The sequence below is a fragment of the Dama dama genome, chromosome 9 (assembly GCF_033118175.1).
Source record: "Dama dama isolate Ldn47 chromosome 9, ASM3311817v1, whole genome shotgun sequence".
Lineage (NCBI taxonomy): Eukaryota > Metazoa > Chordata > Mammalia > Artiodactyla > Cervidae > Dama > Dama dama.
This window is the reverse complement of record NC_083689.1, coordinates 10701701-10714890: the sequence shown is the minus strand read 5'-3', so window position 1 is coordinate 10714890 and position 13190 is coordinate 10701701. Positions and strand designations below refer to the sequence as shown.

General features: G+C 54.8%; 1 protein-coding gene across 1 annotated transcript in view; it reads left to right on the top strand.

Moving 5' to 3' along the window:
• SIN3B (SIN3 transcription regulator family member B) overlaps positions 1-13190 on the top strand; it is a 48248-nt gene that overhangs the window by 23724 nt on the left and 11334 nt on the right. The window contains exons 7-10 of the mRNA XM_061149941.1: positions 791-880; positions 1310-1428; positions 9959-10166; positions 12383-12499. Coding sequence (XP_061005924.1) covers positions 791-880; positions 1310-1428; positions 9959-10166; positions 12383-12499 — 534 coding nt within the window. The remainder of the gene's footprint in view (positions 1-790; positions 881-1309; positions 1429-9958; positions 10167-12382; positions 12500-13190) is intronic.

Sequence of the window (13190 nt, the reverse complement as noted above, 5' to 3'; positions counted from 1 at the left end):
TCTGTTTAATGTGTGTCTTTACAGACTTGGGTTATAATCTGTGACTATCGTGTTCTTTTGTGTTTTTTGTCTTGTTTTGCTTTGTTTTTCTGGGCTGCACCTTGCAGCCTGCAGAATCTTAGTTGCCAGGCCAGGCATCGAACCCATGCCCCTTAAAGTGGAAGCACAGTATAATCTGTGACTATCATTGTCTGTCTTGACTCTAAACTGCCTCAGATCTAGCCAGTGGGGCCCCTTTAGGCTGGCTCTTGTGTCCTTTTGACACATGCCCATCATTCTTCAGGCATTTGGGAGATGGTTTGGTAGTATCCTCGATGTCTCAGGAGTGTGATCAAGTTCAGGTCCAAGTCCAGCCTAGAGAGAACAATCTTCACAGCAACTTAAAACCCAAATTTCCCCAGGATCTTCTCATTGCCACCCCCCCTCCCCATACCCCCCAATCACAGTCACAGCTCATGGGAGGAGCAGGCAGGAGAAGAGGTCTCTGATACTATATCTAAGGGCATGACTCCCTTGCTATTCTTACTCTGTGATGCCCCTGCCTGATAGCAAAAGCACTAAATTGCTGAGATTTAGATCCCAGATTGTGGGCAGGGTGGCTGTGTGACTTCCACTCTGCACTCGGTCCTGGAGGCTGAGGTGGCTAGTCCTGAGAAGTCCATCCATGGGGGTCCTGATGACAGTTCCTGTCAGGAGCGCTCCGTGTTGGCGATGTTGTGACTCACAATGATGAACACAGGCCACCTGTGGGATGCACAGAGCATCCATGGCGTGGGCTCTCTCTCCGCAGAAGAAGATGAAACTCCGTGGCACCAAAGACCTGTCCATCGCCACCGTGGGCAAGTACGGCACTCTACAGGAGTTCTCTTTCTTCGACAAGGTGAGCGGCGAGACCAGTGACCTCTGGGCCTTGCCTGGTCCAGGCTGGCCTCTCCCAGCTCAGATCTGAGCAGTCCAAGTGAGGAGGCGGCGGCAGGTGGCCGGTGGCGGACAGTGGGCAGGAGGTGGCGAAACACGTGGGAAAGGCTGAGCTCAGAGCCCGTGCCACATCTGGGGACACACGTCTGCCGCTCAGAAGCTGTATGGCTTCTCTGAAGCAGGGGTGGTCCAGGGGCTTCCTGCCCAGAGTCAGTGGGCAGAGCCAGTGAGATGGCTCTGGGCGTGTGCTGTCTGAGTGGAGAGCAGTCCCCTGCAGACCACAGCCACCGTCTAGAGCCTGTGTTCGTGGCTCCGTGTGCACCTGGCGAGGTAGACCAGGTGGGCTCGGGCGGGGCGTGGCCCTCAGGCCCCTGACTGCCTCCCCCTGCAGGTGCGACGGGTGCTGAAGAGCCAGGAGGTCTATGAGAACTTCCTCCGCTGCATCGCCCTCTTCAACCAGGAGCTGGTGTCCGGCTCTGAGCTCCTCCAGCTGGTTGGCCCGTTCCTAGGGTGAGTGGTACTTCTCCCGTCTTGCATTTTGTTCCGCAAATGCCTTTCACCCATCTTTTGGCTGTTGTATTTGGAAAACAGTATATCCGTTTTTTTCCGATTTTTTTCTTTTAAGTTGGAATTGTTACAGATATCACAATAGATTCACCAGCAGTTGTGAGAAAGAACACAGAACTTCTGGGGAGCATTCCCCCATGGTAACATCTGTAGTCAGTGGCATAAGCAGGATGTTGACTTTCAGACGACCCACCCGTCTTTTCATGTTCCCATTTTATGTGTGTGTATATGTACAATTGTATCACCTGTGAAGGCTGGTGTGTCCCCTGCCACTGTGCAGGTACGGAGCAGCCTCGGAACCACAGGAATCCTGGTGTTGGCGTTTGATACTCAGATCCACATCCCTTCTATCCCCAGGCCCCTGGCAACCCCTCAAACCTGTGCTTCTTCTCTAAAGCTTACATGGCAAGAGAATTAGGTAGAGTCATACATTGTGTGTTGTGTAACCTTTCAGGATCAGCTTTTTTCACTTGGCATAATTCCCTGGAGATTCATTATGCTTTTTAAAATTCTATCAGAAATTACCAGGAAGAATGAAATGACTGGTCAGCATCCCTGGTGCCCCAAGAGAAGTGCTGTTAGCAGATCAGTGACCCACTTCCATCACATGCTGCTGCCCTGTGTGAGCCACCCCCGGCCGGCAGCTTCCGAGGGGATGGAGCTGGTCTGGAGGTGCTGTGTGTGGGAAGGGGCGTGTGCTGGCTGCCAGTGTGCTTCCTGCTCACCATCTTGGTCACGTCCAGCCTGGGTCTGAGCCCCATCTGAGCCTCAGTTTCCATGCTGTCAAAAGGGGATTATAAGTATACCTACACAGTGTTTCAAAAAGCTCCAAGTGAGCTTTGCCTGAAGACTGCTAGCTTCTCACACATGGTGAGTTCTCCCTACACATGACATGCTTTAGTCACTAAGTCGTGTCCGACTCTCTGTGACCCCATGGACTGTAGCCACCAGGTTCCTCCCTCCATGGAATGCTCCAGGCAAGCATACTGGAGTAGGTAGCCATTCCCTTCTCCAGGGGAATCTTCCCGACCCAGGAATCAAACCCAGGTCACCTCCTGCATTGCAGGCGGATTCTTTACCATCTGAGTCACCAGGGAAGCCTGCCTGTTTAGGCCCCAAGACAGCTGCAGGGGCAGCCGGGCTCTGGGGGCAGCTACCTGGGCCTTCCTAATAATTAAAAAGGTATTTAAACTTTTTCTTTTTCACGTAAAATAGAACCCGGGTCCAGGAAACCGCGTAACTGAAGAATGACTTGGTAAAATCATTTTTAGGCAAATTCCCTTGTACCCATAACCCTTGTCACAAATAGACCTTCGCCAACCTCCAGGAGCCATCCATGTGCCATGTCACTCATGCTCCCTCCCTCGGCTTAAGAGTGACCACCTCTCTGCACTGATCACGATGCAGCCAACCCGGGCCGACACCACCAGGCGCACAGCTCAGGCTCCGAGCACAAAACTGGTCTGGGCTTTGTTTTCTAGTATGTCTGTAGGTCTCTCTTCACGTCTAGGTTCTCCCTCCAGGTTTATTCTTTCCCATGTCTGCATTGGCGTCCCCGTGGCATGGGTGCACTTTGCCAAATGCATCTTCATGGTGCCCCCACATCCCTCTGTCCGTCAGGAGGCAAAGGTCTTCCCTCTTTCTGTGGTTTATTCTTCTGTTTATTCACTCACTGCAAGTTGCAGAAGAGAGCATCTCAACAGCATTTATTACAGTGTCAGGGTCTGCTTTCCTTTCTCATCAGGACCAATTAGAAACTGAAAAGGGGACCAGTTTTTTTTAGCCTTCTATGAACTCAATAATGTAAATGCATTCGCTATATCTCAATACATTTTACAGCTGAGGAAACTGAGGCCTGAGTGGATATCTCTCTCTTTCCCCAGGGCAAGCTTTCATGAAAGAGGCATTGTGTTGTGGTGGGCAAGCTCAGGGGGATCAGACCTGGAAGCTGGCCCTTCACTCCCATTCAAGTACTAACCAGGCCTGACCTTGCTTAGCTTCCGAGATCAGGCGACATTGGGCACGTTCAGGGTGGTATGGCGATAGACTGGCCCTTCACTCATCACCCTCTGTTCTCTAGACCTGGAAGCCGGCCCTTCATTCACCCCCTCTAGACGTGGAAGCCGGCCCTTCACTCACCCTCTCTTTAGACCTGGAAGCCGGCCCTTCACTCACCCTGTCTTCTTTAGACCTGGAAGCCGGCCCTTCACTCACCCTCTCTTCTCTAGACCTGAGTGTGGCTGCTGAGTTTCACATCAGTGGCACCACACTGTCAGGCTGAGCTACAGCCTTCTCTCTCCTTTTATAAACTCAGCAATTCTTAGAGCCACACGATCATTTTTAGTGACTGCATAGTGTTCCCTTACTTGTATGTATTGTGAGTTTCTCAGCAGGGTCTGTTTTGATGGACATTTGCCTCGGTTTCTACCTGTGGTCGGTGCTGAGGTCACGCGCTTGGACTGGGATACTCAGAGGTCTAGTTAGAGTCATCAGGAGGTGCTTCTCTGGTGGTTCTGAGAGTGCGCACACATCAGGCTGGTCCTTTCCATTGGGTTAACTTTCTGGGCCTGCTGAAGATCTGTTAACACTCTGGAAAGCCGCCCAGAACAGGATGGCAGCATCACACAAGGCTCAGCTAAAATGTGGCTGGTTCTTTTTTTCTTTTCTTTTTTCAGTTTTGTTTATCTTTGGCTGTGCCGGGTCTTTGTAGCTGGGCAGGCTTTTCTCCAGTTACAGTGCGCAGGGACCACTCTAGCTGTGGTATGCAAGCTTTCCATTTCAGGGCCTCCTCTTCCTGCAGAGCACAGGCTCTAGGGCGGTCAGGCTTCAGTGGTCGCAGCGTGTGGGCGCAGTAGTCGCGGCGTGCGGGTGCAGTGGTTGCGGCGTGCGGGCGCAGTAGTTGTGTGTGGGCACAGTAGTCACGGCGTGCGGCCGCAGTAGTGTGTGGGCACACTAGTCGCAGCGTGTGGGCGCAGTAGTTGTGTGTGGGCGCAGTAGTGTGTGGGCACAGTCGCGCCGTGCGGGTGCAGTAGTGTGTGGGCGCAGTAGTCGCAGCGTGCAGGCACAGTAGTCATGTGTGGGCGCAGTAGTTGCGGCATGCGGGCACAGTAGTCGTGTGTGGGCGCAGTAGTGTGTGGGCGCAGTAGTTGCAGCATGCGGGCGCAGTAGTGTGTGGGCGCAGTAGTTATGTGCGGGCGCAGTCAGCGTGCGGGCGCAGTAGTTGTGTGCGGGCGCAGTAGTTGCGGCGTGCGGGCGTAGTTGCGGCGTGCGGGTGTAGTTGCGGCGTGCGGGCGCAGAGGTTGCGGCGTGCGGGCGCAGTAGTGTGTGGGCGCAGTAGTCGTATGAGCGCAGTAGTCATGTGTGGGCACAGTAGTCGTGTATGAGCGCAGTAGTCGTGTGCGGGCGCAGTAGTTGTGTGCGGGCGCAGTAGTCACAGCGTGCGGGTGCAGTAGTCACAGCGTGTGGGCGCAGTAGTTGTGTGTGGGCGCAGTGGTCATGGCGTGCGGGCGCAGTAGTCGTGTGCGGGCGCAGTAGTCGTGTGCGGGCGCAGTAGCAGTGTGTGGGCACAGTAGTCGTGTGTGAGTGCAGTAGTCGTGTGTGAGCGCAGTAGTGTGTGGGCGCAGTAGTCGTGTGTGAGTGCAGTAGTCGTGTGTGAACGCAGTAGTGTGTGGGCGCAGTAGTGTGTGAGCGCAGTAGTCGTGTGTGGGCGCAGTAGTCGTGTGCGGGTGCAGTAGCAGTGTGTGGGCACAGTAGTGTGTGAGTGCAGTAGTCGTGTGTGGGCGCAGTAGTCGTGTGTGTGGGCGCAGTAGTCGTGTATGAGCGCAGTAGTCGTGTGTGGGCGCAGTAGTCGTGTGCGGGTGCAGTAGCAGTGTGTGGGCACAGTAGTCGTGTGTGAGTGCAGTAGTCGTGTGTGGGCGCAGTAGTCGTGTGTGTGGGCGCAGTAGTCGTGTATGAGCGCAGTAGTCGTGTGTGGGCACAGTAGTCGTGTGCGGGCGCAGTAGTTGCAGTGTGTGGGCACAGTAGTCGTGTGTGAGTGCAGTAGTCGTGTGTGGGCGCAGTAGTCGTGTATGAGCGCAGTAGTCGTGTGTGGGCGCAGTAGTGTGCGGGCGCAGTAGTCGTGTGCGGGTGCAGTAGTCGTGTGTGAGCACAGTAGTCGTGTGTGGGCGCAGTAGTCGTGTGCGGGCGCAGTAGTTGCAGTGTGGGCACAGTAGTCGTGTGCGGGCGCAGTAGTCGTGTGCGGGCGCAGTAGTGTGTGGGCACAGTAGTCGTGTGCGGGCTCAGTAGTCGTGTATGGGCGCAGTAGTCGTGTGCGGGCGCAGTAGTCGTGTGTGAGCGCAGTAGTGTGTGGGCGCAGTAGTCGTGTATGAGCGCAGTAGTCGTGTGCGGGCGCAGTAGTGTGCGGGCGCAGTAGTCGTGTGTGGGCGCAGTAGTCGTGTATGAGCGCAGTAGTCGTGTGCGGGCGCAGTAGTTGCAGTGTGTGGGCACAGTAGTCGTGTGTGAGTGCAGTAGTCGTGTGTGGGCACAGTAGTCGTGTGTGAGTGCAGTAGTGTATGGGCGCAGTAGTCGTGGCGTGTGGGCGCAGTAGTCGTGGCGTGTGGGCGCAGTAGTTGCGGCGTGTGGGCGCAGTAGTTGTGTGTGAGCGCAGTAGTCGCGGCGTGCGGGCGCAGTAGTTGTGTGCGGGCGCAGTAGTCGTGGCGTGCGGGCGCAGTAGTCATGGCGTGTGGGCGCAGTAGTCGTGTACGGGCGCAGTAGTGGCGTGCGGGCGCAGTAGTTGCAGTGTGTGGGCGCAGTAGTTGTGTATGAGCGCAGTAGTCGCGGCGTGCGGGCGCAGTAGTTGTGTACGGGCGCAGTAGTCGTGGCGTGTGGGCGCAGTAGTTGCGGTGTGTGGGCACAGTAGTTGTGTATGAGCGCAGTAGTCACGGCGTGCGGGCGCAGTAGTCGTGGCGTGTGGGCGCAGTAGTCGTGGCGTGTGGGCGCAGTAGTTGCGGTGTGTGGGCACAGTAGCTGTGTATGACCGCAGTAGTCGCAGCGTGCGGGCGCAGTATGCGGGCGCAGTAGTCGTGGCGTGTGGGCACAGTAGCAGTGTGTGGGCACAGTAGTTGTGTGTGAGCGCAGTAGTCGCGGCGTGCGGGCGCAGTAGTTGTGTGCGGGCGCAGTAGTCGTGGCGTGTGGGCGCAGTAGTCGTGTACGGGCGCAGTAGTCGTGGCATGCGGGCGCAGTAGTTGCAGTGTGTGGGCGCAGTAGTTGTGTGTGAGCGCAGTAGTCGCGGCGTGTGGGCACAGTAGTTGCAGTGTGTGGGCGCAGTAGTTGTGTATGAGCGCAGTAGTCGTGGCGTGTGGGCACAGTAGTTGCAGTGTGTGGGCACAGTAGTTGTGTGTGAGCGCAGTAGTCGCGGCGTGCGGGCGCAGTAGTTGTGTGCGGGCGCAGTAGTCGTGGCGTGTGGGCGCAGTAGTCGTGTACGGGCGCAGTAGTGGCGTGCGGGCGCAGTAGTTGCAGTGTGTGGGCGCAGTAGTTGTGTATGAGTGCAGTAGTCGTGGCGTGCGGGCGCAGTAGTTGTGTATGAGCGCAGTAGTCGTGGCGTGCGGGCGCAGTAGTTGTGTGCGGGCGCAGTAGTCGTGGTGTGCGGGCGCAGTAGTTGTGTATGAGCGCAGTAGTCGCGGCGTGCGGGCGCAGTAGTCGTGTACGGGCGCAGTAGTCGTGGCGTGTGGGCGCAGTAGTTGCAGTGTGCGGGCGCAGTAGTTGTGTATGAGCGCAGTAGTCGCGGCGTGCGGGCGCAGTAGTGTGCGGGCGCAGTAGTCGTGGCGTGCGGGCGCAGTAGTCGTGGCGTGTGGGCGCAGTAGTCGTGTACGGGCGCAGTAGTCGTGGCGTGTGGGTGCAGTAGTTGCGGTGTGTGGGCGCAGTAGTTGTGTATGAGCGCAGTAGTCGCAGCGTGCGGGCGCAGTATGCGGGCGCAGTAGTCGTGGCGTGTGGGTGCAGTAGTTGCAGTGTGTGGGCACAGTAGTGTGTGGGCGCAGTAGTTGCGGTGTGTGTGCGCAGTAGTTGCGGTGTGTGGGCGCAGTAGTTGTGTATGAGCGCAGTAGTCGCAGCGTGCGGGCGCAGTAGTTGTGTGCGGGTGCAGTAGTCGTGGCGTGTGGGCGCAGTAGTTGCGGTGTGTGGGCGCAGTAGTTGCGGTGTGTGGGCGCAGTAGTTGCGGTGTGTGGGTGCAGTAGTTGTGTATGAGCGCAGTAGTCGCAGCGTGTGGTCGCAGTATGCGGGCGCAGTAGTCGTGGCGTGTGGGCGCAGTAGTTGCAGTGTGTGGGCACAGTAGTTGTGTATGAGTGCAGTAGTCGCAGCGTGCGGGCGCAGTAGTGTGTGGGTGCAGTAGTTGCGGTGTGTGGGCGCAGTAGTTGCGGTGTGTGGGCGCAGTAGTTGTGTATGAGCGCAGTAGTCGCAGCGTGCGGGCGCAGTAGTGTGCGGGCGCAGTAGTCGTGGCGTGTGGGCACAGTAGTCGTGGCGTGTGGGCACAGTAGTTGCGGTGTGTGGGCACAGTAGTTGTGTATGAGCGCAGTAGTCGCAGCGTGCGGGCGCAGTATGCGGGCGCAGTAGTCGTGGCGTGTGGGCGCAGTAGTCGTGGCGTGTGGGCGCAGTAGTTGCAGTATGCGGGCGCAGTAGTCGTGGCGTGTGGGCGCAGTAGTTGCAGTGTGTGGGCACAGTAGTTGTGTATGAGTGCAGTAGTCGCAGCGTGCGGGCGCAGTAGTGTGTGGGTGCAGTAGTTGCGGCGTGTGGGCTTTGTTGCTCAGCAGCATGTGGGATCATCCTAGATTCGGGGACTGCAGCCACGTCTCCTGCATTGACAGGCAGGTTCTTTACACACTGAGCCACCAAGGAAGCCCCCTGCTCGCCCATCTTGCTCTGATGCCCAGCTGAGTTACTGTTCGTGTGGCATCCCTGTCCCAGGAGGCCTCTCTGCATGTGTGACCTGCTTTCTGGGTTTGCACATCGTGGGCGGCCGAGTGCAGTGGTCCAGAGAGCTGCTCCCTAGTGACAGTGTGGCTGGAGTTAGGGGCGGGGTCGCCCCCCTTCAGAGTGGTTTATCCCGCCGTAACGTTGGACACTCTTTGCTCTGATGTTGTCCTCTTCCTTGCCTGCATTTCCATTGGCCTATGGGCTTTTCTTGTGAGCCAAGCTGGGGGTGGGGGAGGCGGTCCTTAAAGGTGGGCTACAGCAGACGGCCGTCTCGGAGCACACAGTTAAGGAGTGGAGACTGCTTGACTTAGTCAACAGGCAGAATCACCACACCGGCTGTCAACATATCCGCACCCTTTCTGTAGAATTTGATTTTCATTTAAACAATCCAGATGACACTGGGGGTCAGTTGCCTTAAAATCTTCCCGTCGACATGCACGACCATTCTGTTATGATTCCTGAGAATTTGTCCAGGGAGAGGGTCTCTCTCATGAGGGAGGAGGGCTCTGGGGCAGGGAAGCAGACTTTTTCTGTCAAGGACCAAGGACCCAGCTTCTGACATTATCATCCACAAGCAAATATGCACAAGGAAATACTAAGCAAATGGATGTGACCGTCCACCGGTGAAACTGTCTGCAGATAGGCCTGGGCAGGTTGACTAGTTTCCCAGCCTGTGGCCTGGTGCTCAGCCCCTTCCAGTCAAGGAACATCGCTGACTCCAGCTTCTGCCAGCCTGGGTCAGTCTTATCTTGGGTGTCTCAAGGACCTGCCACGAGTGGTGGAGCCTGGTTGGTGATAGAGGGATGGTGGGGGGTGGCAGTCACACACACACAAGATGACTTTACCATCTTGGATGCTAGTTCCACCTCTCACCCCTCCTTTCTGAAGTTGATTCTGACCGTTGTTAACTACCTGCATCAGCATGAAGCCATTCTGATATCTCTGGATCATCCTCAGAAGGCCCTCAGGAGGCTGACTTACCATTTGTCTTTTTTTCTTAAATTAATTTTTTAGGGACTGTGCTGGATCTTCACTGCTGAGCACAGGCTTTCTCTAGTTGCAGCAGGTGGGGGCTCCTCCCTAGTTGTGGTGCTTGGGATTCTCACTGCAGTGGTTTCTCTTGTTGCGGAGCATGGGATCTAGGGCTCAAGAGCTCAGTGGTTGCTCTGCAGTGCGTGGGATCTTCCCAGAGCAAGGATCAAACCACATGCCCTGCTTTGGCAGGTGGGCTACCAACCGCTGGACCACCAGGAGAGTCCTTAAGACTTCTTTCTCAATTGAAGTGTAGTTGATTTACAATCTTGTGTTAGTTTCTGGTGTATAGCAAGGTGATTCAGTTATCCATATGTATTTTTTTCTCAGATTCTTTTCTATTACAGGTTATTACAGTTTACTGAATGTGGTTCCCTGTGCTGTACAGTAGTACCTTGTCGTTCATCCATTTTATATATAGTAGTGTGTATCTGCTAATCCCAAGATCCTGATTCATCCCTCCCTCCCCCCATCCCATTTGTCTTTATTTCTGAAGGAAATTTCCAGAACTCTTTGCACAGTTCAAGTCCTTCCTGGGGGTGAAAGAGCTGTCCTTCGCCCCACCCATGAATGACAGATCCGGGGACGGAATAAGCCGGGAGATCGACTATGCCTCATGCAAACGCATCGGATCCAGCTACCGGGCGCTCCCCAAAACCTACCAGCAGCCCAAGTGCAGCGGGAGGACAGCCATCTGCAAAGAGGTAGCGTCCCCGGGGGGGCTCCATCAGCTTGCGTGGTGCCTGTGTCCTGCCCCTCCACAAAACCCCCGTCACCTGTTCTGGATGGATGGAAGGGTGTTGATCCCCTTGGGTGTTGAGTGGTAGATGGTCCTGGGATGTAGCAAAACAAAGTGCCCAGGCAGAGATGATGGTTTCTCACCCTGCAGGTGGCTCTGCAAGCCGCAGAGCACACGCTGCCAGCACACAGGTTTTGGCTTATCCACCATCATTCAGACTGAGATTTACCTGCCGTGAGCCCGCTCCGTTCCAGGTTCACTGCCCTCAGCGAGTTTCTCTTTAGCTTGACCACTGGACGCTTTTTGAAGTTAGTAGACAGTCTTACTGCATTTCCAGAATTCAAGAGTGCGTGCTCGATTCCAGGATATGTAGTCTGAGAGTCAGCAGAGCATGGCCCGTGAACCAAATCTGGTTCACAGCCTGTGTTTGTAAGTAAAGCTTTATTGGCACACAGATGGGCCCGTTTGTTTCCATACTATCTGCAGCTGCTTTACTGGAACAAAGGCAGAGTTGAGTCCAGGCTTGTGTGGGTGTGGGCACGTATGCTCAGACCCTCAGTCGTACCCGACTGCGACCCTATGGACTCTAGCCTGCCAGGCTCCTCTATCCATGGGATTTTCCAGGCAAGAATACTGCAGTGGGTTGCTATTTCCTTTTCCAAGGGAGCTTCCTGACCCGAGGAATGAATGCACATCTCCTGCATTGCAGGCGGCTTCACCGAGCCATTGGGGAAGTCCCATTACCTTGCAGATACTGTGGGTTTGGTTCCAGACCACTGCAATAAAGCAAATACCACAGTAAAGACAGTCACATAAATTTTTGGTTTCCCAGTGCTTATGGAAGTTATGTTTATGCTCTACTGTGGTCTATAACATTAAGTGTGCTATCAGTTCAGTTCAGACTCTTTGAACCTCAGCATGCCAGGCCTCCTTGTCCATCACCAACTCCCGGAGTTTGCCCAAACTCGTGTCCATTGAGTTGGTGACGCTGCCATCCAACCATCTCATTCTCTGTCGTCCCCTTCTCCTCCTGCCCCCAATCCCTCCCAGCATCAGGGTCTTTTCAAATGAGTCAGCTCTTCGCATCAGGTGGCCAGAGTATTGGAGTTTCAGCTTCAGCATCAGTCCTTCCAATGAACTCCCAGGACCGATCTCCTTTAGGATGGACTGGTTGGATCTCCTCGCAGTCCGAGGGACTCTCAGGAGTCTTCTCCAACACCACAGTTCAGAAGCCTGGTGTTATATTGAAAACAACAGCAACAGTGTACACCTTAATTTAAAATACTTATGTCGCTAAAGCACGCTAACCATCCGAGCCTTCAGTGAGTTGCTGATCACTGGTCCTGATAACACATACAGTAACAGTGAAATAAGTTTGAAATACCGTGGGAATCACCAGAATGTGACATAGAGACCCAAAGTGAGCAAATACTTTTGGAAAAATGGCCCTGATGGATTCACTCGATGCAGGATTGCTGCAAATCTTCACTTTTTTTTTTTTTTTTAAAGTAACATTTGTGAATCACAATAAAAGGCTATTTCTGTGTAGACCCAACAGTGACCTGCACAACCTAAAATATTTACTACCTAGCCCTTTATAGAGAAAGTTTCCCAGCCCCGAAGTAGTAGATTTGTTCATTTGATCAAAGTCACATTTTCTCTTAAAACCACTTTTAAATGAATGTTACCGTTAGTATGACTTGCTCTTCCCTGGTGGCTCAGTGGTAAAGAATCCGCCTGCCAATGCAGGAGACGCGGGTTCGATCCCTGGGCCAGAAAGATCCCCTGGAGGAGGAAACGGAAATCCACTCCAGTATTCTTGCCTGGCAAATCCCATGGACAGAGAGGGTCCTGGTGGGCTACAGTCCATGAGGTCACAGAAGAGTCAGACGTGGCTTAGCAACTAAAACAGCAACAAAATCAGTGAACCAAAGTGAAGTGAAGGTCGCTCAGTAGCGTCACGCTCTGTTTGACCCCATGGACTATGTTCTCCAGGCCAGGATACTAGAGTGGGCAGCCTTTCCCTTCTCCAGGGGGTCTTCCCAACCCAGGGATCGAACGTATTTCCTGCAGAATCAGGATTGTTCCTTACCCTTGGCACTTCTGCACTGGACCACACAGTGGAGCCCTCTGGCCACAGGGCCCCTGCCTCTCCAGTCACGGCGTCTCCTCTTGGCGCAGGTGCTGAACGACACCTGGGTGTCCTTCCCCTCCTGGTCTGAGGACTCCACCTTCGTCAGCTCCAAGAAGACGCCCTACGAGGAGCAGCTGCACCGCTGTGAGGATGAGCGCTTCGAGGTGCGTGCGGCACTGCGGGCCCCTCCTCGTCCCTGCCTTCCCTCCGGCCCCCTCTGTGTGTCCCCCACCCCACGGGACGCACCCTGATGCCCCTGAGGTCGGCCAGTCTCCTCTAGGGTGTCGGCGATCCCAGTGCCTTCCAGCAGTGGGCTGGAAGCCTCCCGAAAGCCTCCCTTCTCTGCCTTGCTGGCCTCCAGGCTGGCTCCGCGATGGTGCCTTTTTTTTTTAAAGTGTGCGTGTATTTCATTAACTACAGTTCAGTTCAGTCGCTCAGTCGTGTCCAACTCTTTGCTACAGTTAGGGTCACTTAAGTTAATTTTTGTAACAAAAATTTTTTACTGAGAGCATTGTCGATTCACATGCAGCTTAAAAAATAACAGAGTGCTCTGGGTACCTTTGCCCTGGTGGGAGTGGCTTGTAAATCTCTGAGGCAGTGTCACAGCTGGGCTATGGACCTTGACCCAGCCCATGATCTTATTCACGTCTCCCTAGGTGCACTTGTATCCATGTGTGTGTGGGGTCGGGGGGAGCGGGGAGGATCTTGTGCATAAGTGTTTGTCTTGTGTGTGTGTGTCTAGCTCTGGATTCTCTCCCCTGTGGAGGTCCATGTCCCCAGCACCAGCCAAGACACCAAACCATTCCCCCACCAGTAGCATCTGTCACATGTTCGTGTAGAGCCCCTCCCAGGTCT